Source organism: Neomonachus schauinslandi, chromosome 10, assembly GCF_002201575.2.
Source record: "Neomonachus schauinslandi chromosome 10, ASM220157v2, whole genome shotgun sequence".
NCBI classification, from domain to species: domain Eukaryota; kingdom Metazoa; phylum Chordata; class Mammalia; order Carnivora; family Phocidae; genus Neomonachus; species Neomonachus schauinslandi.
Window position 1 is genome coordinate 107,710,165 of NC_058412.1, and position 25,854 is coordinate 107,736,018.

At 48.8% G+C, this 25,854-nt stretch overlaps 1 protein-coding gene across 2 annotated transcripts in view; it reads left to right on the forward strand.

Moving 5' to 3' along the window:
• RASSF2 (Ras association domain family member 2) overlaps nucleotides 1–25,854 on the forward strand; it is a 40,116-nt gene that overhangs the window by 6,587 nt on the left and 7,675 nt on the right. For both annotated transcript variants that reach the window (XM_021688959.1, XM_021688960.1), the window contains 6 exons: nucleotides 16,302–16,392; nucleotides 18,297–18,372; nucleotides 20,328–20,479; nucleotides 22,783–22,871; nucleotides 23,894–24,054; nucleotides 24,884–24,985. In XM_021688959.1, the coding sequence (XP_021544634.1) occupies nucleotides 16,334–16,392; nucleotides 18,297–18,372; nucleotides 20,328–20,479; nucleotides 22,783–22,871; nucleotides 23,894–24,054; nucleotides 24,884–24,985 (639 nt within the window). In that variant the 5' untranslated portion in view covers nucleotides 16,302–16,333. The remainder of the gene's footprint in view (nucleotides 1–16,301; nucleotides 16,393–18,296; nucleotides 18,373–20,327; nucleotides 20,480–22,782; nucleotides 22,872–23,893; nucleotides 24,055–24,883; nucleotides 24,986–25,854) is intronic.

Consider the following 25,854-nt stretch of genomic DNA (forward strand, 5'->3'; position numbering starts at 1 on the left):
ACACAGACGTTTGGGACAAGGATTGCTTTCTTGTGTATGTGACAAGGTGATCAGGGACGTGGTGCAGTGGAGTGGGGAGCAGGGGAGATGGTGTGTACGCTCCAGCCTCAGGTCGACCCTGAGGTGAAAGGGGGTCGGGAAGCTTCGGGACCCAGAACTGGGAAACCAGGTCGTGCGGCTCTGTTTAGGCGCCACGGGAGTGGATTAAGTGGCTTTTCAGTGGGACACCTTGTTCTCTGGGAAAAGCTTTAAGTTCCTTGGTAAGTGAGCTCCCAGAAGGGCCTGTCGGGCTCTCCAGCGAGTCAGTGAGGATTTATGTGTGGGAGGGACAGACCTGCCCACTGGACTCTGGAAGTTTCTTTACCTGGCTCTGCCTGTTTTCTCTCTGCCCGGTGGGAGGCTGCTCTTTTAATCCTAGACAGTCGGGGGAGTGTAAAGATTTTACAGAGCTGACCTTTGAAGCCCATTTGGAGGAGAAGTTCTGTGTTTCACGGTGCTGATTTTTCTTGAGGGTTAGTCGCTGGCTGCAGGGCAGGCAGAGGGTATGAATGTGGTTTTGTGGAAAACTCCCCCTCAGCCTCCTGGAAATGCTCTGGAAACCCCCAGATGAGCCGCCTTTCCTGGTACTAGGAAGGATCTGAGATCTGCTGTGTGAGGGTGAATTTTTCCACACACAGGGTGTTAAGGACATGAAAGGAGGGTGGGTGTAAGATCCCCCCCATCCCCCGTAGCTTTCCCAGGGGAGGGCTCAGCACACACTGGATTCTTCCTTTGCTTTTTCTTCCTCACTGCTTCTGGAGTGCCAGGAACCTGCCCATCTTGGCTGCAGAGGGGGGTGGGGGTTGGAGGAAGTCTGCAATCCTGGCTCTTGGGTTTCCAATCCTGGCCCCAGGTAGCAAGGAGCAGAATCCCCAAGATCTCTGCACACAAAGCTCAATCTTAGCCTCTAGCACCAAAAAAGGAAGAGCTGCTGGGGTTCCCTGAGGAAGGGGAAGTGAGGTCAGAGATGAGTCTCAGAGAAATCACTCAGTAAACAGGAAGAGTGGCCAGAAAGAAACCTGTGCTGGTAGGAAATGGGGAGCTGGAGGCAGCCCCTCCTCACCTGCCCGCATAGGTCAGCACATCCCCGCAGAGTTGAGAGACTAGCCACAGACAGCGAGTGGGGGCTCGAGGAACAAGGACCGATGCAGGCCTCAGGCCCTCCCTGTGGGACGGGGCGCCACCTAAATCCCATAATTATCGGGCTGCAGGAACGCTTAATTTGCCCTTCACAAGGTCGAACATGAAACTACCCTATAAAATAGCCCTTGGTTTTGAGAGATGCCGGTCAAGGGATGCTTCGTCTTCTTTGCCTTATTAGGGCCAGTGCCGACTTCCCACTCTTTGCCTCAGGCCCCCTCAGCCATACACAGGTTTGCATGTTGCTGAATCTTAGCCCAGGAGGGGGTAATCTTGGCAGAGCCCCTCCGGTGGGAGGTGATGAAGGGGCTGCTTTAGGGAGGCAGATGTGACAGGTCCTTCTTTGGTGGGTCTGTCGAATTGGAAGGTTGGCTTTCTAGGTCTCTGGTTCCTCTGAGCCAGAGTCTAAATTCTACACACACACACATACACACACACACGCACAGACACACACAGCTTTTTCTGTCTAGAGTTTTTACTTACCTTAATGCCTTTTTTTTGTCCTGCTCCAACACCCTGTTCTCTGATATGAGGTTAAGGGCCTTTGGGTTTCCTCCTAAACATCCATCCAGAAGGTCAAAAGCTTGTGGACACTGGTGGGACTTTCCTACAAGCAAGTAGTTGCTCATCCGGGCCTGTGAGGTGGCTGTTTGGGTGGGTCCCAGTGGTGACTTTTCAGGTCACTCACCTGGCCCCCCGTCCGCTGGTGTGGAATGGGAGGCAGGCCCTTCTGGCAGGAATCCCAGGACCATTTCCTCAGATCTCTGCTCTGGCCACACTGGGGACTCAGCCCTGTGCACAGAAGGCCTGAGCAGAGCGGGCCGGGGTCCCAGTTGGCGGCGGGAAGAGCAGAGGCTTTGCAGATCAAGCTGCTCTCAGGGAGCCTGGCATGGCTGGAATCCCAGCTCTTCATCTGGAGAGGGTGGGCCAGGCAGGGGCTGCCTCTGGGGATGGGAGCCAAGTTTCCCGTCAGCAGGGGCCTCATACCTGTCATCAGTCAGGCCCCCCGGCTTTTTCCGGGTTGGGGGAGCAGGTGTTTTGTGGGACCTGTGAGCGTGAGGGGTAGCTCATTCTTTGGACAGGGGTAGGTGTAACTTAGGGTCTGTGGCAGGTGCCCAAGTCCCTGGCCGGGGGTCTCTATCCCTGGCCCCTTGCAGGGTCTGCTCTACCTACCTCCTGTCTGTCCAGCCATTGACTCACTTGCCTGCCTTCCCCAGGCCCACCGGGCCCGCTGTGGCTGGCAGCGGAAGCCTCCCCCGCCCCCCCCTTTTCCTGCCTGCCCTGCTCAGAGCCCCCCATATCCAGCGCTTAGCCAGGGCATCACAGAAGGAGTCCTGGGCTTCATGTCGGCTCTGTGACCTAACCTCTGGGACCTTCTGTTTCCTCATCTGTAAAATGGTGAAAATGAAGGCTTCCCTGTGGGTTCTTTCTTGGAAGGAAGAAGATAAAGCTTCTAAAGCCTTGTTACCAGCAGTGCGAGCGTCACTGGGGAGCTTGCTTGTTAGGAATGCACATCCTCAGACCCCATCCACAAGGACTGAATCAGAAGCTGGGGGGTGGGGTGGGGGAAAGGAATCTGTACTTAATGAGCCCTCCAGAGCCTTCTGGTCCACGCTCCAGAGTGACTCCTCCTCAAGGATGCGGCTGGCTCAGTTGAGTTTCAGCTGAAAACTCTTTTTTAACCTTCACCTCCATAGGGTTCTGCTTTGCCAGAACTCACACAGTTCCAGGTTTGACCCCACCCCCCTCCTGGCTGTGTATCTGGGGACAAGTTACTTCGCTTCTTTGTGCCTCATATGCTTCATCTGCAAAATGGGGATACTGAGGTTTCTCCATGGGGTTGTTGGGGGGATTAAATGAGCCAAAGCAGATACTAGGTGGCCCACAGTAAACTCTCATTTATGGTAGCTGTCTATGAGTCACATCTGGTGTTTTGTTATTAGCCCAATAATAATAGTGTGATTGTTTTGTTCTTGATTGGTGGGGGAAGGTGTCAAGGTGCCTCCTGAGACTAGTCTTCTGCTAGTTCTCCTGAGCTAAGCCCTTTTCCACCTGCCCACCTCTTACCAAATACCTTCCACTCCCCAGACTCTTTCCTGAGTGGAGTGATTGGGAGAGCTGTGAGGGTGGGTCCTGAACGCCTGGAAAAGGGGACAGAGGAGGTACATTCAGGGAAGGGGGGATCAGTGAGGTGAACAGACCCCAGAGAGGACCCAGGCCTGGCCAGTAAGTGGGCCTTTTATTGAATAAAGGTGGAAGGCAAGGTGTACCGTTTCCTTCCCAGGCAGCCTGAATTTTGCCCATGTCTGGGACAGGTTCAGGTTCAGGAACCAGGAGGTGGAATCTTTGGTAATCTCTAGAACTTGGCAGGGTCCCAGGCCACAACTCTAGTCTCCTTCCTCGGGTGGCGCAATAGGGCTGGGGCTTCCTGTTTGCCATCGACACTTCTTCCGGCCCCTATACCAAGGGGCTGAAGTACTCAGGGGTCAGCCCTGTCTCCTCTGTAAGCACCGCTTGGTTACAAAGCAGAGTCCCTCAGGAGACCTGATGAGACAGTCTTTAACACCATAGTATGAGGCACTGTGTAAGATAACTTTCTACTCCAACCCAGGAGCTCCAGATTATCGCCCCCTCTCCCCGGGAGGGGGGCAGGGCAGGACTCAGAGAAGAGGTGGGGACAGGCCCCAAAAAGGGAAGCTGTGGGCCTTCAGTGAGCATTTCCTTTGTTTCTGGGGCCCAGGGCTCGCTTCCTGGCTTCTGTGGTGTGGTGCCCGGGTTTGCATGTCACGGGGCCCTTTGCGTCAGCTAGCTCTGTCCCTGTCTACACCGACCCTTTGGGATGCTCTACACCACCCTCTCTCCCCTTTGAGATATTAGTAATGCAGAGAGGGGTGCTGAAGACCCGACTCAGTTTGCTTTTAGAAAATTCTATTCCTTCCATTCCTGAAAGGCTGCTTTGAGATGCATTTGCTGGTGTCCTCAGTTTACATAGCTCTATTCCTATCAGATTTCTAGGCCGTTCTCAGCTCTGCTTGTACATTGGCACCCCCTGGGAAGGCTATAAAAATGCTCATGTCTGGGCCCCTCTCAGAGGGTCTGATGTCATTGGTATGAGCGACAGCCTGGACATGGGGAATTTTGAAATCAACCCCGCTTACCCCCCTCCCCCACCTCTCTGGCCTCACTCAGGGAGAGTCTAAGAAGCGTCTAGAATTCGAACCTCTGAGCTGCTGTGTGTCTTGAAGCCAGCTACTTCTCCTTCCCGCTTTGGTTTCTGCTGAGGCCTCGCAGACTGCATGTCCCTCTCGTCTGTTAGAGGGGGGCTCTGTGGGGTTTGCCCCCCTGGGAATTCTCCGTGGAAAGCCCTCCCCTGTACTGTCTTAGAGACTGGGACTGCCTGGGTCCTGTTAACTGGTTGGAGCCCCCCAGCCGCCATCCCGCCCCAGTTGCTGAGGTCATGGCTCTACCACCGGGAAGACGGTATAGGAAACGAAGCGGGTCCTTCGTCTCCTCTGGGCTTTCCTGCCAAGGGCTGGCTTTCCAACCTTTCTGTGCTGTGTTTGCCCTTCTCCCTCCGGGGACCTTCCAGTGGATCAATAAGATGAGAGACACGTAGTCTCGAGGCTGGAACAGAAACTGGAGGGCTTAGCCAGCGTCCCAGGGAGGCTCTGAGGCCAGATGAACGTGTTGTCCAGGTGCCCCGACAGAACGGGAGTGAGGGCCCTGGAGTTTGGAGGAACTGAGAGCTAAGAACCCAGGAGATTTTGCTCTCTTTGAAGAGAGCTTTGGATGCCTTTTCCCGCCTCCTCGAGCTCCTTGAGTGCTCGATGTTTGCCTTCCTCACAGGAAGCTGAGCTGGGGACTTTCAAGGGTTTGCACGGCCCCTCATTTATTCTTGGGGAGGCTGGAGACACCTGTGAGTGGGAGGCTCTGTGAAGACGAAGAGGGAGGGACCCTTTGTGCAACAGCTGCAGGGGTGTGATTGGTCCAGAGCTCTGGCAAGTGTCTGTCCCCATCCCTGTAGCTCAGCCTCGCACTTCGCCTGGCCAGCTCGTGCGGGCGGCCGCTTCCTCCCAGCTGGACGGCGGGTGGGAGAAAGTGGATTGCTTCTGAGTCTTAGTTGCTCCCTCGTCCTGAGATCAGTTCTTGCGGGGCAGTGCCTGGGAGCTCACCCCCATCCTCCCAGACGACTAGGCAGACGACTGACTAGCACGGGGGTACAAAGGCTGGCCTGCCTGTCTGAAGGTGGGACAAGTCCGTGGAGTTATTCACACCCCAGAGCTCCCACGGGATCAGGCTGTGGCTGGAATCCAGCGAAGCCCCTGTCACCCAGCTCCTTCCCCGGCCAGGTCCTGCTTCCCTCACTTGCTTACAGAGTTCTCTTGAGAATAGTTCCTCAGTAACTCATGTGCCCAAAAATTCTTGTGTGGGGCCCTGCTTCTGGAAATCCTCTTATCCAAGACAGCAGGAATCTACTCCCTTCCTTGAAAAAAAAAATGACAATGGGAAGATTCACAGGAGAGAAGCACAGGCTGGAAGCTGGGGTCCAGAAAGGGGAAGCTTCAGGCCCAGGAGGGGAAAGAAACACCAGATGAATGGTTTCTGTGTTCCGTGGTAAGTGCTGTGAGGGACAGGCCGAGGTGTGAGCACCTGCCCCCCCACCCCACCCCACCCCCCCGACACTGCCCTGGGGCAGCACGGATACTTTGAAGGGGGAGCTAAGTTTTGGATCAGGGTCTGGGGAGCATGTGAGTTTGCTTGGGTCTGTAGAGGAGCCTGGATGGGCACACTCACGGAGCTTGAAAAACAGGCCTAGAAAGTTCTCTGTGCCTGGGATGTCATCACCTCCAATGGCTTAGGAACCTTCCAGTTTTCAAAACGTTCTCTTGGACCTTAGGGAAGGTTGTACAAGCAGGACATGATGGATCTTCCCATCCACCACTAGCAAGGTACATGGTACTGCCCAGGCATTTGATAGAGCTGAAGAGAACCTAGAACGTTCTGCCAGGGCGTGAAGTCAGTGCCAGAAGGAAGGAATGACTAGTTGGTGGCCCCAGTGGGTCTCCAACGTGACTAAGGCCTGGGAGGCTCATGTCCCGACGTGGCAAACCCAATGATACACACACACACCTCAAGACATTTTAGCAGACGTGCTTCAATATACATTTTACCTCTGAAAGTCTTTCTACAGGGAAGTTGTACGACGATGTTCCTATAGGGAGTTCAGTAGGTTTAAATATGATTTAGACTTCCAAAGAGCAGCTCCACATTAATTATTTTTTTATGAATACTTTTTTATAAAGTTATTTTTCTATAAAATTTATGTGTCACGTCAAAGTCGTCCTTTCATTTGCATCCTTTCTCTCCCCTTCTTTTTCTGTGTGGGCAGCTGTGAACTGTTTCAGTTCTGTGTCTGAGATGCCGACCCACATGGGAAGCCCCGTCTTCCTCCCCATCGTGCTCTCTCTTCCTCAAAGAGATGGTGACGGCCACTTGCCACTTCAGTGTTCTCAAGGCATCATGGAAGTGTTGCTTGTAAATGATTCTTACAAGGCATTTTGGAGTCCCGGAGTGCCCCATAAATTCTTGATAATAACAGAGAAGGCTGAAGAGCTGCAACAAGCCAACTGAACAAATCCCTCTCTCCAAGGCTGTAGATATTGGCAGGCACCCTTGGAGGAAATGTCCCATTGAATCCACATTCCAGCCCCATCAACCCATCTTCCTCTGACCCTTCCTTGTGTGAGGAACAATACTCTGTTTAAGGAATATCAGACTGAACTCTAAATTTCCGGCCCTTTGTTAGTTTTGCTGCTGTGTTTGCCTTAAAGTGAATGTTAATTTAGCTGAACCCCCCCCACCCCGCCCCCCCCAAACCCCCAGCTGGTTGGAGGTAGCCAGTGATTTGTGGTGATGGTTGGAAAGTGTCTGAAGAGAGATGCAGATGTTGTCCTTGAGACAAAGAAGGGATTGGGTCCTAGAATCAGTGACCTGTACATTTAATTCAACAACGTGGTAGGCTATTAAGTGTTTTCCTAACACGCCTAACTCAAGATTTGTAAAAGTAAGAAAAAAGGTGGGGAGATGTTCAGGTTGGAGACAAAGATCAGGCAGCACAAGCCTGTAGGTCTGATACATAGCGATGGCCTTGCTAAGATTACCCAACAGGTAGTGATGGAACCTTGGAGAATCCCCACATTTGGGCCATTGGACAACTTGATTTATACCAATCTGGCGAGTAAGGAAATAGTGATTAGGGAGGTTGAACATCTTTTCATAAATCTATTAACTATTTGTATTTCTTTTTCTGTGAATTAACTGTTCGTGTTCTTTGCCCAATTTTCTGTTGGGTGTAGAATCTTTTTCTTGTGGATTTATTAATTTTACAAATTAATGACATTAACCCTTTGTCATATTGTATTGTAAATGTTTTCTCTCAATTTGTCACAGATTGGTTCCATTTCTTTTCTTTCTTTTTTTTTTTCAATTATACCTTCTGGATTTGGAGTCTTTCATAGGAAAGTTCTTCCCACTTCAAGTTGATATATATTCTGTATTTCCTTCCAGCATTTTATGTTTTGATGTTTAAATTTTTTATTCATCTATGATTTCTTTTGGTGGAAGGAGTAAGGCAGGGATTTAGCTTCCCCAACCTCCCCTTTCCAAAGGCCAGCCAATTCTCCAACAACATTTTAAAAATTAATCCAACTTTCCCTGGCTATTTAGAAATGCACCCCACATTCTACGTTCCCAAATATATTTGGGTCTATTTCTGTATGCTATATTGTTTCATTGATCTGCCTGCCTATTTTTTCTCAAGTACCAAATGGTTTTAATAACTGTAGAGAAGACTTAAATTCCCTAATTGGTGTGCTCAGTAGATTTAAGAAGGCGTGCTACCAAAGGGAATTGTCTTAAGAACAGGACAGACTGCTTTCAGATGCAAAACAAAATTACTAAATTATAGCTTATGATGGAGGCAGTGAACAAAAGAGAGAGTCCTGCAGAAAATTCAATCCATGAGTTAGAAGATTAGCTGTAGAATTCTAAGGAAAAGGAGATGGAAGGTTATGAGTAAAAATGATCTGGTACTTGGGGATTAGGGGCAGGGATGGATGGATGGGTGGATGGACGGACAGTGTTCGAGAGAGGGGGTAGAGACATTGCCGAAGAAGAACCAAGAATGGAAGCAAGAGAAGAGAATCCAAGAAAGAATAGAACATTTCCTTGGTTGGAGGAAGACTTGAATGTTCAGGGTGAGAAGGTCTGTGGATGGCTAGGCATCGCTAATGTGACTTCGGCACCAGCCAGGCTGCGGAATGGATTCTGGCTGAGGTCCCGCATGACTGCTCAGAGGCTGCTCTGGGTTTTCTTCCTTGGGCTCCTACCACCAGCTTCTGGCTCTGCGGACCAGCCTCCTTTTCAAGGTAGCTTATTCTCTTGGCTTCCGGGGCAACATGTCTCCCTCCTCCTCTTCGAGGGACTCCTTTTCCTCTGCCCCTCACTGCCCTGCTGGGTGCATCGGAGCCCCATCCCCGAGCCTGAGCCCTCCGTGCGTTCCAGACCTCCCTTTCTGGGAGCTCCGTGCGCTCACCTTCCCAGGCCGCAGACCTGGCTGCACCAGAGGGTTCAGTGGGCATGTCTCAAAGTCCGCCCATGTTCCTCAGCTTGGCACTTGCGAATGTGGCACCACCCCCAGCTCCTGCAGCATCCTGGACTCTGCCTTTAACCCCACGGTGACTCTGGCAGCGGGCTCTTTTCCAAACCTTTTTACTGGCATATCACGACTTTTCCCTCTACCTCTTTAAACCCCAGAGACGCTGTGACTCCGCCCCCATCGCCCCTGTCCCTGGATCAGGCCCCTCCGGGGGACCCCTGCCTCTGCTGTATGCCACAATCCTTCCTCAAAGTAGGCGGGGTGGGGCAGCTGTTCGGAAGTTCAAGTCAGATCACACCCTCCCCTGGTTTCCCGAGGCCTGCTGTAAACACGACCATAGACGGGGTGGTTGAAAACAACAAATTTACCCCCTCACATTCTGGAGGCCAGAGGTCTGAAATCGGTTTCATCGGGCCCCAACCCGGGTGTCAGGAGGGCTCTGGGGTGGAGGGGAGGGGGGGAATCATTCGCTTGCCTTTTCTGACTCGGCGAGCCTTGGGCCTTAGCTCATGGCCCCTTTCTCCATCCTCATCCAGTTTAGTACATTACCGTGTCTTTCTCTCTCTGCTGGGGTTGATGTTCCGGAAGCTCCCTCTGCCTCTCTTATAAGGACACTTGGAACTACATTTAGGGCTCGCCCAGGTAACCCTAGGAAGTTCTCCCCATTTCAAGAACCTTAATTTAATCACACGGGGCGGGGGGGTTGTCCCTGTACCTTACAAGGTAACGTTCACAGGCTCCTGGGATTAGGACCTGGGTATCTTTGGGGCCATTATTCAGCCTACAAGCCTCCGGTGGCACCTCGAACTCCTTGATGTGGTCAAGGTCCCAGACGCCCCCCCCCATCTTGCACGGCTCTGGGGTGTGTGCAGCTTCTGTCTGGACCGCTCTGCCCTGCAACTTTGCCAACCGCTCTGCCCTGCAACTTTGCCAGCTTCACCTCATCCCCGAGGTCTCAGCCTAGAGGTCGCTTCCTCCAGAAAGCCCCTGGGACCCTACCCATGTCCAGATTAGGTGCCCTTCTGTGTGCTGCCTTAGCATCTGCTTCCCTTGCTAGAACAGTCCCCACTGTCCATCTCTTACTGCATCCTGAGGGCAGGGCTGTGCCTGTTCCCTTTGCTGTTGAATCACCATCAGTAAGCGCAGATCGCACATGTCAGGCACATGAGAAATGTCTGTGAAATGTGTGCACTTGAACCTGCATAGGAAGGGGACTTTTTTTTTCATTTTTAAAAATTTAAATTCAATTTAATTAACATATACTGTATTATTAGTTTTAGAGGTAGAATTCAGTGATTCATCGGTTGCATATAATACCCAGTGCTCAGGGGCGCCTGGGTGGCTCAGCCGTTAAGCGTCTGCCTTCGGGTCAGGTCATGATCCCAGGGTCCTGGGATCGAGGCCCGCATCGGGCTCCCTGCTCAGCAGGAAGCCTGCTTCTCCCTCTCTCACTCCCCCTGCTTGTGTTCCCTCTCTCACTGTGTCTCTTTCTGTCAAATAAATAAATAAAATCTTCAAAAAAAAAAAGGGTACTCACTAGTTATGGGTAATTGTCACTTAAAAAAAAAAAAACTTTCTCATCAGTCTGATTCTTTCTTCTTTCTTTCTTTCTTTCTTTCTCTTTCTTTCTTTCTCTCTCTCTTTCTTCTTCTTCTTCATTTTTGCAGTACATATGTATTCTGATTTTTTTTTTTTAAGTAGCGTGGAGCCCAACACAGGGCTTGAACTCACGACCCTGAGATCAAGACCTGAGCTGAGGGGGTTGCCTGGGTGGTGCAGTCCGTTAGGCGTCTGACTCTTGGTTTCTGCTCAGGTTGTGATCTCAGGGTTTTGGGATCGAGCCCTATGTTGGGGTCCCTGCTCAGCGTGGAATCTGCTTGAGGCTTTCTCTCTCTGTCCCTTTGCCCTTCTTTCCTGCTTGCACAAGCTCTCTCTGTAAAATAAATAAATAAATCTTAAGAAAAGACAAAAACAAAAACCTGAGCTGCAATCAAGAGTTGGTTGCTTAACCCACTGAGCCACCCAGGCACCCCTGGACTCCAATTTTTATGATTTTTTTTTTCCTTTTAGGAAAAATCGAAAAGTTAAAATTTAGAATTTAGAGAGAACAACTGTGTTCTTAGGGTACCACTTTTGGGTACACAGTTGGAGATTGAATTTTCTGAATGAAATTCAGCCCTTCAACTCCCTTCCCCGCACTGATGCCCCCTTTTTTAGGGGGCCTCTTGTATTTGTTTTCTGCGACTGCTTTAACAAAGTGCCAAGATTTACCAGCTTAAAACAACACGAATTTATGATCTTAGGGTTCTTTAGGTCAGTACGTACAGGGTCTCACTGGGCTAAAATCAAGGTGTCAGCAGGGCTGTGTTGTAGAGGACCTAGGGAAAAATTCATTTGCTCGTCCTTGTCAGCTTCTAGAGGCCGCCATGTTCCTTGGATCGTGCCCCTCTTCCTTTAGCTTCAAAGCCAGTGACAGCAGCTTGGGTCCTTTTCACATTGTATCACCATCACGCTGGCTTTTCTGCCTCCCTCTTCCATTCTCTTTTTTATCATGGCGAAATGCACATAAAATGTATCAACGTCATCATTTTTAAGTGCACAGTTCTGTGGCGTTACGGACATTCACACTGTTGTCCTAGCAACACCACCATCCATCCACACAAAGCTTCATGTTGCCAAACTAAACCTCTGCTCGTGAGACACTAATTCCCTCTCCTCCCGGGCCTTGGCAGCCAACTTTCTACTTTATGTTTCTATGATGTTGACTACTTTGGAGACTTCCTATTAGTGGAATCATACAGTATTTGTCCTTTGGTTGCTGGCTTATTTCACTTGGCAGAATGTCCTCACGGTTCTTCCATGTTGTCGCACATGTCAGAATCCCCTTCTTTTTTAAGGCTGCATAATATTCCATGGTATGTGTCTACTGTGCATCATTAATCCATCCATCTGTTGATGGACGCTTGAGTGGCTTCCACCTTTTTGGCTTTTGTGATTAATGCTGCTATGGACATGGGTGTATAAGTATCTCTTCAAGATCCTGCTTTCAGTTCTTTTAGGTATATACTCAGAAGTGGAATTGCTGGATCGTCAGGTTGTTCTATTTTTAACTCTTTGAGGAACTGCTGTACGTTGTTCACAGTGACTGCACCATTCATTCCCACCAACAGTGCACAAGGGGTCCAATCCTCCCACATCCTCACTGACACTTACTATCTCGTGTCTTTTTGATACCAGCCATTCTAAAAAAAATGTGGTGATATCTCATTGTGGTTTTGACTTGCGTTTCCCTAATGATTCTGATATTGAGCATCTTTTCATGTGCCTGTCGATCATTTGTATGTCTTCTTTGGGAAAATATCTATTCAGGTCCCCTGCGCATTTATTAATTGGACTATTTGGTTTCTTTTGCTCTTGAGTTCTCTGTGTTCCTTATATAATTTGGATATTAACCCTTTACCAGATATATGGTTTGCAAATATTTTCTCCCATTCTGTAGGTGACCTTGCCATCTTGCTGATTGTTTCCTTTGCGGCACAGAAGCTTTTTTGTTTTATGTAGTCCCACTTATTTATTTCTACTTTTGTTGCTCACGATTTGGGTGTCATAGTCAAAAAATTGTTGCCAAGACCAATGCCAAGGAACTTTATTTCTGTTTTCTTCCTTAGAGTGTTATGATTTCAGGTCTTATATTTAAGTCTAATTCATTTCAAGTTAATTTTTTTTAAAGTAGTCTCCACACCCAACATGGGAATTGAACTCATGGCCTCACGAATTGCATGCTGTACTGGCTGAGCTAGCCAGGTGCCCCGCAAATTAATTTTTGTGATTGGTGTAAGATAGGGGTCCAATGTCATTCTTTTGCATTTGAGTTTCCAATTTTTCCAACATTCATTGTAGAGACGGTTCTTCCCTCATTGCATATTCTTGGCTCCTTTGTCAAGTATTAATTGTATGTGCATGGGTTTATTTCTGGGCTCTTAATGCTGTTCCATTGGTCTATGTGCCAGTGTCATGCTGTTTTGGTTGCTATAGCTTTGTAGTACATTTTGAAATCATGAAGTGCCTCCAGCTTTGTTCTTTCTCAGGATTGCTTTGGCTATTTGAGTTCTTTTGTTGTTCCATATAAATTTCAGGATTATTTTTTCTGTTTCTGTGAAAAATGCCATTGGAATTCTGATAGTGATTATGTTGATCAAGAGGTGGCTTTGGGTAGTATGGACATCTTAACAATATTCTTCTGATCCATGAACATGGGATATCTTTCCATTTTTTTTTTTTCCAATTTCTTTCATCAGTGTCATTTAACTTTCAGTGTACAGATCTATCACACACTTGGTTAATTTATTCCTAAGTATTTTATTTTTTTTATGCTACTGTAAATGGGATTATCTCTTTTTCAGATAGTTTGCTGTTAGTGTATAGAAACACAACTGATTTTTGCGTGCTGATTTTGTATGCTGCACCTTTACTGAATTCATTGATTAAGTCTAACCGTTTTTTGGGTGAGTCCTTAGGATTTTTTTTTAAGATGTATTTATTTATTTTAGAGAGAGAGAGAGAGCGTGCATGAGTGGGGGGAAAGACAGAGGGAGAGGGAGGGAAGCAGACTCCCCACTGAGTGTGGAGCCCGACGCAGGGCTCCATCGCATGACCCTGAGATCATGACCTGAGCCAAATCAATAGTCGATGCTTAACTGACTGAGCCATCCAGGTGCCCCACGGAGTCCTTAGGATATTCTATATATAAAATCATATTATTGCAAACAGAGACAATTTTACTTCTTCCTTTTTTATTTGAATGTCTTTTATTTATTTTTACTGCCTGATTGCTCTGGCAAGCATTTTCAGTACTGTGTTGAATAGGAGTGGTGAGAGTGGGCACCCTTGTCTTGCTCCTGGTTGCAGAAGAAAAGCTTTCAGTTTTTCACTGTTGAGTATGATGCTAGCTGTGGGCTTGTCATATCTGGCTTCTATTATGTTGAGGTATATTCCTTCTATACCTAATTGGTTGGAGTTTTTGTCATGAAAGGATGTTGAATTTTGTCAAATGCTTTTTTTGCATCTGTCGAGGTGATCACATGTGATTTGCATGTGTGAAACCATCCTTGTATCCCAGGGATAAATCCAACTTGATCATGTTGTATGATCTTTTTCATGTACTGTTGAATTTGGTTTGCTAGTATTTTCTTGAGAATTTTTACATTTACACTCATCAGGTATATCAGCCTGTAGTTTTCTCATCTGGTAGTATGTTTACCTGGCTATAAGAGGATCAGGGTAGCACTGGCCTCATAAAATGAGTTTGGGAGTGTTCCCTCTTCTTCGGTTCTTTGGAAGAGTTTGAGAAGGATTGGGTATTGATTCTTCTTTAAATATTTGGTAGAATTCACCAGTGAAACCATCTGGTCCTGGGCTTTGCTTTTCTTTTCAAAACCTGAGAAGTTTTTGATTACTGATTCAATCTTACTCATTATTGGTCTATTCAGATTTTCTTTTTTGTCATGATTCAGTCTTGGTAGGTTATATGTTTCTAGGAATTTATCCATTTCTTCTAGGCTATCCAATTTATTGGCATATAATTGTACATAGTAGCCTCTTAAGATCCTTTGTATTTCTTTGGTGTCAGTTGTAATGTCTCCTTTTCATGTCTAATTTTGTTTGAGTTTTTTGTCTTAGTCTAGCTAAAGGTTTGTCAATTTTGTTTATCTTTTCTAAAAACCAGCTTCGTTTCATTTATCTTTTCTATTGTTTTCTGGTCTCTCATTTATTTCTGCTCTGGTCTTTGTTATTTCCTTCCTTCTAATTTTGGGCTTAGTTTATTCTTTTTCTAGTTCCTCGAGTTTGTTTATTTGGGATTTTTCTTTTTCTTAATGTAGGTGTTCATTGCTATAAAGTTCCCTCTTAGAACTGCTTTTGTTGTACCCCATAACTTTTGGTATGTTGTATTTCCGTTTTTGTTTGTTTCCAGATATTTTTGACTTCCATTTTGATTTCCTCTTTGACCATTGGTTGTTCAGGAGTGTGTTGTTCAATTTCCACATATTCGTGGATTTTATCCAGTTTTCCTCCTACTGTTGATTTCTAGTTTCATACCATTGTGGTTGGAGAAGACACTTGGTATGATTTCAATCTTCTTAAATTATGAAACTTGTTTTGTGTGTAATTTACTTTGAAATGCATCAAAAATAAGATGGATTATTGAATAGATAAAGGAATGTATAGCTGGACAGATGTGTGATAAAGAAAGATAGTAAATGTTTTTTTTTTTTAAGATTTATTTATTTGAGAGAGAGAGAAGAGCATGGGGGAGAGAACACCAGTGGGGGGGAGGGACAGAGGGAGAGGGAGAAGCAGACTCCCCGCTGAGCAAGGAGACCTACACGGGGTTCCATCACGACCCTGGGATCATGATCTGAGCTGAAGGCAGACGCTTAACTGACTGAGCCACCCAGGTGCCCCAGTAAATGTTAGGGGTAGAATAACCATGCATCCCTGGCTGTTCATTGTCTTATTCCTCATCTTTATGTTTGAAAATTCTCATAATAAAATGTTTGAGAAAAATTTGGGTAATGCCATTCCCCAGAGAGAGCCAATCCTTCATTCATTTATATACAGATATACATATGCCAGGGATTCTTAACTGGACATAGTTTAGCCCCCAGGGGATACTAGGTGATGTCCAGAGACATTTTTGATTGTCACGACTGGGTGGTGCTGCTGGCATCCAGTGGGTAGAGGCCAGGGATGATGTTAAATATCCTCCAATGCAGAGGACAGCCCCTACAACAAAGAATGATTTAGCCAAATGTCAGTAGTGCTGAGGTTGAGAAACCCTGACATATATATCTGAGTATCTGAATATATGTATCCGTTCATATAAATGTATACATATGCATATTTGATGCTCACTTATATTTTAAACAAAATTGAACTCATGGTTTTGTAACCTGTGTTTTCACAACGTGTTGTCATTTCCCCAGGTAATTAATTGCCTTTAACGTTATCATATTTTAATGGTGATTGTAGATGTGTATGCTGTGATTTATTGCACCCAGCTCTGGGCATTTTTAGGTGGCTGGCCGATCTATAATGTGCCTCAGTGGAATTTGAGTCTTTCCTGTCAGACCCATCTCTAATGTGTTGTGAAGATCTCTTCAGGGAAGACGCGTTGGTCGCCCTTGGGACCACCTTGGGTGTCAACATTCTTAGTGACTGGAGCACTTGTTCTGGGGTCGTCTAAGGGTTGTCCTCTCTCCTTTGGGTGTTTTTTCCCCAGAGGCTGTGACAAGCACAGGCGGCAGTCAGCAGTGTGGTATCTCACTAGCCCTGGGTCAGCGTTGGGCGGCCCACGCTGTGGATCTGGGTTGGGAACAGAGAGCCATGTGCCCCCTCCCCTGGCCCAAATTCTGCTGAGTTCCTAAGGACCCAACTTGACTTGGCCTGTGTCTTTTTTCAAATACAGGTCTCCCCTTCTGATGAAAAGAGAACAGAAGAATGGACTACAGTCACCAAACCTCTCTAGTCCCGTGCGGACAAGATAAATATATCTCCAAGTAAGATTTTTGACTTTTATTTATTTTTTATTTTTTTAAAGATTTTTATTTATTTATTCATGAGAGACAGAGAGAGAGGCAGAGGGAGAAGCAGGCTCCCCGCAGAGCAGGGAGTCCGACGCGGGGGTCGATCCCAGGACCCTGGGATCGTGACCTGAGCCAAAGGCAGACGCTCAACCATCTGAGCCACCCAGGTGCCCCAAGATTTTTGGCTTTTAGTGTTGTGTCCCCAGTGGCCAGTCCCACGTGGATGGAAACCCCTTCTGTCCATGGGTGGCAGGGGCTCCTGTGTGTGGGAAGAAGGGAAGCAGCTGAGTGTGAACGAGTGAGAGCACAGCAAGGTTGGTGCTCTAGATAAAAACATGGCCCCGGAGCCTGGCCACAGACAGCGAAGTAAAGGGGACCTTCAAGACACAGCACCTTTGGGGGTTCAAGAGAGATGGTGTCCTGGAAGGAGGAATTAATGGTGGCTGCCTCCTGAGCTGTCTGTGGTGTCCCCTGAGGGAGTCCCCGCTGGGTGGTGTCCCTGTGCTGCTGGGGTTCTGACCAGAATAGGCACAGGTGCCCCCTGAACAGAAAGGGACAGTTTCATTGCTTTATATGCACTAAAATCTCTTGAGCTCAGATTTTTTGCTAATGTGAGCCAAAATGGACTTTTTCAAATGATAAGTTTGAGGATATATTTTTATATCCAGCACAGGGCTTTGTTCATACTGAATGCTCTCTAATTGAACTAAATGCTTAACTTATCTGGGACCAGATTGTTTTAATTCCTTTACACATATTTGGCCACATACAGACACGCAGTTGTGTGAACTATGGATCATTCTTATCGATTCATTGAGGGATTTCTCCAGGGACCTCAACTGGCCAGTAATTTTAGATCTCTGTGCTCAAAAGAAAGTACCCAGCAGCTTTTTGTGTTAGCTTATTTGGAGTCACATTTTTCACTAATTCATTTAGGCTTGCATAGAATGACTCCGGTTTTTCTAGGTTTAACTTGTCAGGAGCTTCTTGGACTTTCAAGGCAGCTTTGACCTCTGGTGTGGCCCCAAATCGCTCCATTGAATGGCTGCATTCAGAGAGACCAAACTCCACAGCCTCTTGCCTGAGTACAGGCAAAAGCACAGGGCGATGTCTTCAAGCCCCTCCTTTGCAAGTCAAAAAAAATTTTTTTAAGTTTATTTATTTAAGTAATCTCTACACCCAACATGGGGCTTGAACTTACAACCCTTGAGATCAAGAGTCACACGCCCCTCCCACTGAGCCAGTCAGGCGCCCCCCAAATTTGTTTTAAATAAACTGAAAGCACTTAAAATAGAATAAAAAGATAAAAGCTTGTAGAACAGAATATTGCTAGGGCCCAGAATCCCCTCCTGCCCCCTTGTGGTCCCTGCTCCCCAAGGTGAACTGCTATCCTGAATTCTAACATCCATTTTGAACTTTATATAAGTGGAATCATACAATACGTGGCCTTTGGTGTCAGGCTTCTTCTACTCAACATAATATCTGTGAGATTCATCCATGTGTGTGGCTCATTCATGTTCTTGTTGCTACGTGATATTCCACTGTATGACCACAGCTCCCTTTATTCATCCTCTCCACTGTGGATGGGAGTTTGTAAGTTTTTAAACACACCATAAGGTCATGTCTATCACTCATAAGTCAGTGGGTCCAGACCTGTCCCTTTTGACTTTCTGAAAAGCCTAGAAGTTTCTGAGTCTCATGAAAGCCTGTCGCGATTGTCCTGTTCTAACTCATAGCAGAGGTGAGGGAGAAAAGACAGTGGACAGACACCCAGACTTAGGTGGCTGAAGGCCGGGTTAGAGGTGAGAAAAAAGGGAACAGGTGCATTACAAGTGGCTTCAGCTGAGACTGTCACACCTTTTGTATTTTGCCCTAAGGAATGAACTTCTCCTGCATCTGAAGACCTACAATTTGTACTACGAAGGCCAGAATTTGCAGCTCCGACACCGAGAGGTAAGGAGTCCCTGGGGAAGGACTGTGGGCCAGCCCAGTCTGTCTCCATGTCTCCAGGGTCTCAAGGTCCCTGTCTCTCCTGCCCACCCCGGGAGTGGCCTCCCATTTAGGATGTTAGCGGGAGTCCCTGGAGTTCTTTGGAAGGAGACCCCAGGCTCATTTTGTTCTAAAGAGGATGAGCTTTTCTGTTCCAGAGGCATTCCTGGGGATGGATGTGAGGCTGGGCTAGCATCTGCTTCGGAGGGGGTCCTCTAAAGGGGGATGTTCATGAAATGGCCCTTTCCCATGGTGCTCAAGCAGGCTGCTTCTTCTCGGGCAATTCAGGAAACTTCCCCAGTCTTCTGTGTTTACACATCTGGGCCCACATCTGATTGCTGCAGCAACTGGGCAAGCCGCATCAGCTCTGCCTGGAAATGCTTGGCCCTTCCCCACAACTGCAGTGGTCTTCCTAGGGTGCCTTGTTGGGATGCGCTTTGCTCTCCATCCGGCTTCCCCCAGCCCGAATCTTAGCTTACTCATCCCGTATCCATTTCCGTAAAGCCTGTTATCAGGTAGATGGTGAGTTTTGTAGGAGCCAGGTAGAGTAATTTATACTCAAGTGTTCTAGACTGATAAGATATGTGTAATACCCTTCTAAACACATTTTCAGGTTATCAAGCTATGGCAATTCAATCCATAGAAACAGATACCAGATGGTATAATTTCAGCTACGAAGGCAGGCTGGTTGGGGAGAGTATGTGAGATGCAGTGGCTTTTTCTGTGTCCCTCAAACCAGTCCATGTAGGAAAAGTCCTACTTTGCATTAAATCCTGTCCTAAAATCATGCGATATGACAGTAGCTAGAAGGCCCTCTGTACAGCCTATTCTTACATAAAGCCTTTCCCCCCAAGACCCCCACCTGCCTGAAAGTTGTTCTACTCTCCTGCTTCTTTTGTTCTCCCCTCCTCTCTGGCGATGATCCTGGGATCCGGGTCAGTTGTTCATTGGACGGGTGTCCTCTTCATCCCTGTGGCTCATCCTGAAGACATGGCCGTGGCCCAGGTCTGACAGCTATGGGGTTTTCTGAGACTTGAGAAAGAAGGCCTGACCCTTTTAGGCATTGTCCTTAAAGCTTCTAGTGAGTGGCTGGGCCATTCACAAGATTTTGGTCCTTGGATAGCTTTTCTGTGGTGCGTCTTATAGAATAAATTCTCAGAGTGCTCTATGATTAAATAGAGACTCATAATAAATGAGACTCAGTTCTTTGAGACAAAACACACGGGAAGCCCTTAGAAGGGTCTGAGGTTTAACTTGTTAACAGTCAACAACCCTTGAGTATAAATTTGGAATTATCGGAGGATTAATTCACCTCTTGGAGAGCCGCAATGTAGCACACTAGCTAATTAAAAGGTCTGGGAAGTTCTGCTGGTAAGAAGTCTGATTAACATATCATCTCTCAACTCATGATCACCCAACACCCTTTTTAAGGTAACCCGCGAGAGGAGTTGACCTGTGAGAGGAGCTAGTATTCGGTAGAATAAACTTGGGGAAATGTTACTTTAAATCTCCTTCAACCAGCAGGTCAGATTGCTAAACATATATTATAGCTAAAGACTTCCCATGGTAGGGGAGGGGAAAGTAGCTAATTCAAGAATCTAGTTCTGGCTTCTGTTAGTAAGGCCCGTCTCAGTTACTCTAAGAGATGTCTTCTTTCTTTAAAGTATAAAAACAAAAAAACCCCATTTTTATCATTTACACACATGTACTTGAGTTTTGAGGCAACTTTTGTGTTGACCTATGAGGTCATCTTCAGGGCGTAGCTTGTGGTGGGGTGTGTCTCGAGGCAGGGGCGCAGGTGTAACTTGGATGCGCCCAGCCAGGGCCCGTCAAGGGCGCTGTCCGTTGTCCCCCAGCGTGTTGCTGGCTTCTGCGGGGTTTTCTGGTCCAGCTCACCGTGCCAATTGCTTTGTGGGCAGGAGGAAGATGAGTTCATCGTGGAGGGGCTGCTGAACATCTCCTGGGGGCTGCGCCGGCCCATCCGTCTGCAGATGCAGGATGACAACGAGCGCATTCGCCCTCCACCATCCTCTTCCTCCTGGCACTCTGGCTGTAACTTGGGGGCTCAGGGGTGAGTGAGGAGAGATGGGACTGTGGCGACCGGGAGTGTCTGGGGGTTCTGTTCTTAAGTGTTCTTGAGCAGACAAATGCCACCTTCTTCCAGCAAGCCTTGACTCCGGCTCCCATTCTCCCCACCTGCACTGCGCACCTGTTCTGGGCTTAGGAGGAGGAGGAAGGAGCAGATGTTGGTGTGATGGGGCCACCGTGCCTGTCACCACATCACTGGGTGAGAGTCAGAGGGGAGAAATGCCAAGGCCTGGTTGCAGTGTGTCCTCCCTCGTGGAGAATTCCTGAGTCTCTGAGGGGTATCGCTCGTGACCAGCTGGGCCTAGCCTGCAGATTTCTGATGGGACGCCTGGTGCCCCAGCATTTCCCCATGGGGACCACTCCTCATAGAATGACCCTGCTCTGGAGACACCAAGGGCTCGAACCTTCTCTCCAAAGCTCTCCATGACTTGGGGGAACCTGGAAGAAGGAAAGGAACATCAGGCTGTGTTCAAACCAGTCCCACGAGGTCAGCTAGGGGGCTGCTTCCTTCAGGCCACACCCGGAGCTGGGTGACCGCGTGACAGTCAGCAGTCTGGGAGGCTCCCTCCTCCGGGGTCCCATTGGAAGGTCTGCGAAGCCCATGCCTATTTGTCCCCTCCCTCTGCTACCAGCTGAGTAGCCAAGTGCACGTAGACATGCCCGCCCTCTGCTGGGACTTCCTTCCGGGACTTTGGTTCTTGGTATCAAGTGACTGACTAGCCGTGTTCGTCTCGAAACTTGCTGGTGCTGCAAGGCCAGAGTGTGGGTAGCGTGTGCTGACCTCTCAGCCAAAACCACAGTGATGTGTTTTCTGTTTTCAACCAGAACCAAGCCCTCTCTGTTGGACACGCTGGACATTCTGTTAAACTCTGCAGCCAAATGCATCTTTCTCGAAAGTTGAGAGATACCTACACTGTGGCCAAACGCTGATCTGCTTTCTTTCCCAGGGAATTTTAGGAGGGAAGTCCTTGCCCATCCCATCAGACGCTGGAATGTCTGGTCAAGGTTCTCTGGCTTCATCTCCTTGGCTGGTTTCCCGCTCTACTTTGATTTCAGCCCTTTTTTGCCATCTTGGATTTCCTGTGGGCCAAACCCTTTCCACAGCTGCATCCCAACGACGCCCGATTCTGCTCCATTCCGTCCCCTACGTGAGAGAATTTTTAGAATGCCATCTGACTGTGTGATTTTTGGCTGAGCCTGCTAAAGGGTCTTTCACTCGGCTCGCTTGTTTCTTCTCCATTCCCTGCAACATCAAGCTGGTCTTGGTTGGTTCTTGAAACCTGCCAGGGCTCTTGAGAGGGTTGTCAGGAACGGTAATTAAGGTTATCCCCGATGCTGGCTAGAATGAAGTGAACACTTGGGCCACTGGGGTAAGAAGTAGGCTGAGACCAGTTTCTGCTTCCGTGAGGGAGTGGGCCGTGGTCGCTGGGAGCACCAGGCACTCACCACTCCTGAGCAGCTCTGACCAGTTCGAGTCTGGGGTCAGAAGTCCAGAGTTAGACCACAGTGGGAAGTTCTTTCAGATTTTCAGTTTCTGTTGTCTTCCCTTAAAACTGTCATCCCTGGACTGTAAGTCCCATCTCTACTGGGTCCCAGGGAGCCCACGCTCTTCTCACTATGGGATGGTCCTAACTGGTTAAGTGTGATTTTCCTTTCTGGTCAAATCTCCTGTTGATTTTGGGTGTGCCTCTCTGAGCTGCTGTCATTATCCTTTGGCGCTTATAGGGGAGTCTTTTGCCAGTTACCCAGGACTCTGCTCAGACTGATTTTGTGGGGTCCAGCTTGGCTGAGCATCCTGTCCGGCAACCCCAAGAATGCTATCATCAGTGGTCCTTCCAACGCTGCTCTGACCTATTACTTCCATTCCTTTAGATACCAGAAGCAATTTCTGAGTTACTCCTCCAACAGGAAAGGATCTGAACTGGAATCTTATCTGGAGAAACAAATGTCCATTATTAGAGCTATCGAACCTGTACATGCTCAGAAACTCAGTGCACACAACGCCCAGATTTTGTCCTTTGGTGTTCTCCATCCCGGGCTTGATGAATTGGGTTCTTGTGTTGCTGCAGATGCTGGGAAAGAGCATCTTCTCCTCCAGAATACCCCCTCCCCACCCTGTGCTCAGCCCTGGAGCGGGGCCAGCTTCACGGGACACTCCGCACGGGCCGCCCCCACGGGGGTGTGCTTGTCCCCAGCCTAGCACAGGCCAGGTGCTCCCCTTGCAGGAGAGGGAGGGTCCCCCTGCAGGGGCTGAGCCAGTCTCCCTTTTGTGTTCTGTCTCCCCAGCACCATCCTGAAGCCCCTCACCATGCCCAACATTCAGATCTCAGAAGTGGATGCCCCGCCCGAGAGTGAGCAGACACCGAGCCCCACAGGTACATACATGTGTGGTGGGAAGTGTCCCACTCTGGGCTGTCCTATGTGAAGACTGATGTGATCTAGACGGTGTAAATTGAATAAATAAAATTCATGTGGTTCAAGATTTGAAGAGTTTTCAAAGGAGCCTATCAGGAGTTCCCCATTTCATCTACCCACCATAGTGGTTCCCTCCCTAGAAAATACTCGAAAGCATGCTTTCTGAGGTCTTCTAGACAGATACAAGCAAATACACAGCAACATACCTTTATGGTTGGAGGTCATTTCTTTTCTTCCCCTTTTTACATAAGTGGTAGCATTTTGTATATCCCTGTTTCCATTAGTTTGTTTTGAGGACTGTCCCACACAAATCCATAAAGAACTTTGGCATTCTTATCCAGCTCTGCTGCATTCCATTGTGTGGAGAAATGATAGCTGAATCACTCCTCAGTGATGGACATTGAAGTCATTCCAGTCCTTTTGCTGTGACAAACAGCAGTTAGTGGCCCTGGACACGTGTCATTTCACACATTTGTCAGTGTCTGTAGGATTCTTTCAAGTGGAATTTCTGGGTCTGAGGCTATGTGCATTTGTAATTTTGATAGATACTGTCAGAAGGCAATATCTTGCAAGTCCTTATGTCATGCTTCCGCTGTGCCAAGCACTATTTTAAATGCTTTGCGGGAATTAATTCAGTAAACCCTCACAACAATCCTGTGATGTGGGTGCTATTATTATGCCCATTTTATAGATGAGGGAACTGAGGCATGGAGGGGTTAATGAAACATAGCAGTGGTAGGGCTGGGGTTTGGCCCTGGGAATCTGGCTCTCAAGCCTCTGCTCTGGAATCTTGTCACTGTATTGCTTCTCAGTAAATTATACCATATGTTTTTCCCCCCGGCAGGAAATACTGTTTTGATGAAACGTATTTCGGGGGAGGCGGCAGCGGGTACCGTAGCCTTGGCCACAAAGAGGGTACTGTGTGCAAACTGCCACATCCCCGGGCCAGGCAGACAGAGCTCATCTCCCCCTCCCCTCTTAGACTCCAGGGGCCTCAAGCCCCTGCAGGAAGACACGCCACAGCTGATGCGCACGCGCAGTGATGTTGGCGTGCGTCGCCGTGGCAACGTGAGGACACCCAGTGACCAGAGGCGAATCAGACGCCACCGCTTCTCCATCAATGGCCATTTCTACAACCACAAGGTAGAGAGGATGGGGGGTAGGGGGCAGGGGTTGTTCCCGAGTGAATAAGTCCTCTTGTTGGGCAGCGGCCACCTCCAGGTTACAGACAAGTGGGAAGCCAAGTATTTGCCGTTCTGTCTTTGGGTCCTGGGTGGGCTGCAGGCTCTGCCGGCTCTGGGAGGGATGAGGGACCCCAGATCAGGAGCCCCGCCTAGAGGGGTGGGTGAGATGACACCACGGACATCAGAGCTGAACCCCCTCCCCGGGAAGTCCACACGTTACCCTCTTCCTACACCGGCTGCTGCGTGGTCTCACTTTCCTGTGAGCTGGGTGCTGCCCCCTGAAGCAGGGCTGCGGGACGCAAATCAGGGGGCGTCCGTGCACTCCCCCCCCCCCCCCCACCGCTAGCTGACCCTCCTTCCTTCCCGCTGCCTGGTCCGAATCCAGCCCCAGAAGCAAGTGCATCACGGGAGAGGGGTCAGAGACCTTGCGTTGAAGTCACAGTGGAAGGGGCCTTGTGCGCGTTTTCTCTGGAGAGAGGGCCTTCCTTATCTGGGCCCATCCCCCTCCCCCACCCTGCCACTTGCCCAGCTCAGACCCCTCCAGCCTCCCGTGGGGACCGTGGGTGGGAGACGAGCTCCCGAGTTAGGCACAGCCCAGGGCTGCCTTGTTGACGTCAAAGCCACTGTCTGCCAGGCTGCTGGGGGCGGGGGGGCTCTCAGAGTGCACGGGGTGAGTGCCCTTTGTCACTGTGCCCTTTACCCCAGGTCACGGGGCTGGGGGACACCTGGGTTTTAGGGCCCAGTTCTTGTCCCCACGGCCACCGTGAGCCGGACCCCTCTATTGACAGACATCGGTGTTCACGCCAGCCTATGGCTCGGTCACCAACGTCCGCATCAACAGCACCATGACCACCCCACAGGTCCTGAAGCTGCTGCTCAACAAATTCAAGGCAAGTTCCCACGCAGGCTGGCCCCGGAGTGGGAAGGGGGACCATGGAGGGTGTGCAGTAAGCAGGGGGGGCGCGCTGGGCCGCGGGGCTCGGGGTCTTCCGACCCTGTGACATCAGCATCCCCTGGGAGCTTTAGCAAAGCAGCTTCCCAGGCCCCAGCCCTGAATCAGACCTGCTGAATCTGAAGCCCGAAGGCCAGGGAACCCGCTCAGCAACTGGCAGGCAACTCTGGTGCCGCTGAATTCTGAGGAGCCCCGGCCCTCAGACCCCAGGCCCCAGGCACAGACCTCAGACCCCAGGTACAGACTGACTTTTGAAACACATTTGGGGAACCTACTCTGAAAAATGAACTTCAATACACGTGTAAGTTCTAGTGCATGAGTCCTTAAAGTTCAATTACTCTGTAGGTTTCCCACAATCCCTTTATAAGAAATCTTTTGGAGACAGGGATCCCTATTTTTCACTGGGGCCAGTGTCAGTTGGTGGCCTCTGGGTTCAAATCCCCAGCCATCACCTGCTGATTGGAGGAGCCGAGCTAGTGACTTAAGCTCCCTGTGCTTCTGCTTTGTCTTCTGTAAAATGAGGGTTCACAGGACCCCCCATTAAGGGACTGACGGGAGTATGAGATGAGTTAACATGTGCAGAGTGTGTGGCACGGTGCTTGTCAGGGTGCAAGAAATGTTAGTCCTTCTTATGGACTGTTACTGATAAAGTTACCTGCCTGCCCCCTCTCCTCATCCCCTCTGAGAGCTGGAGAGAAATAACTCCCCCTCAGAAGCGCCGAACATCCATTTAGCTTTGCAGCGTCCAGGAAGGAATGGCTCAGAGTTGGGATATGTAAATATGTGCTTTCTTCAAGCATCTCTTGT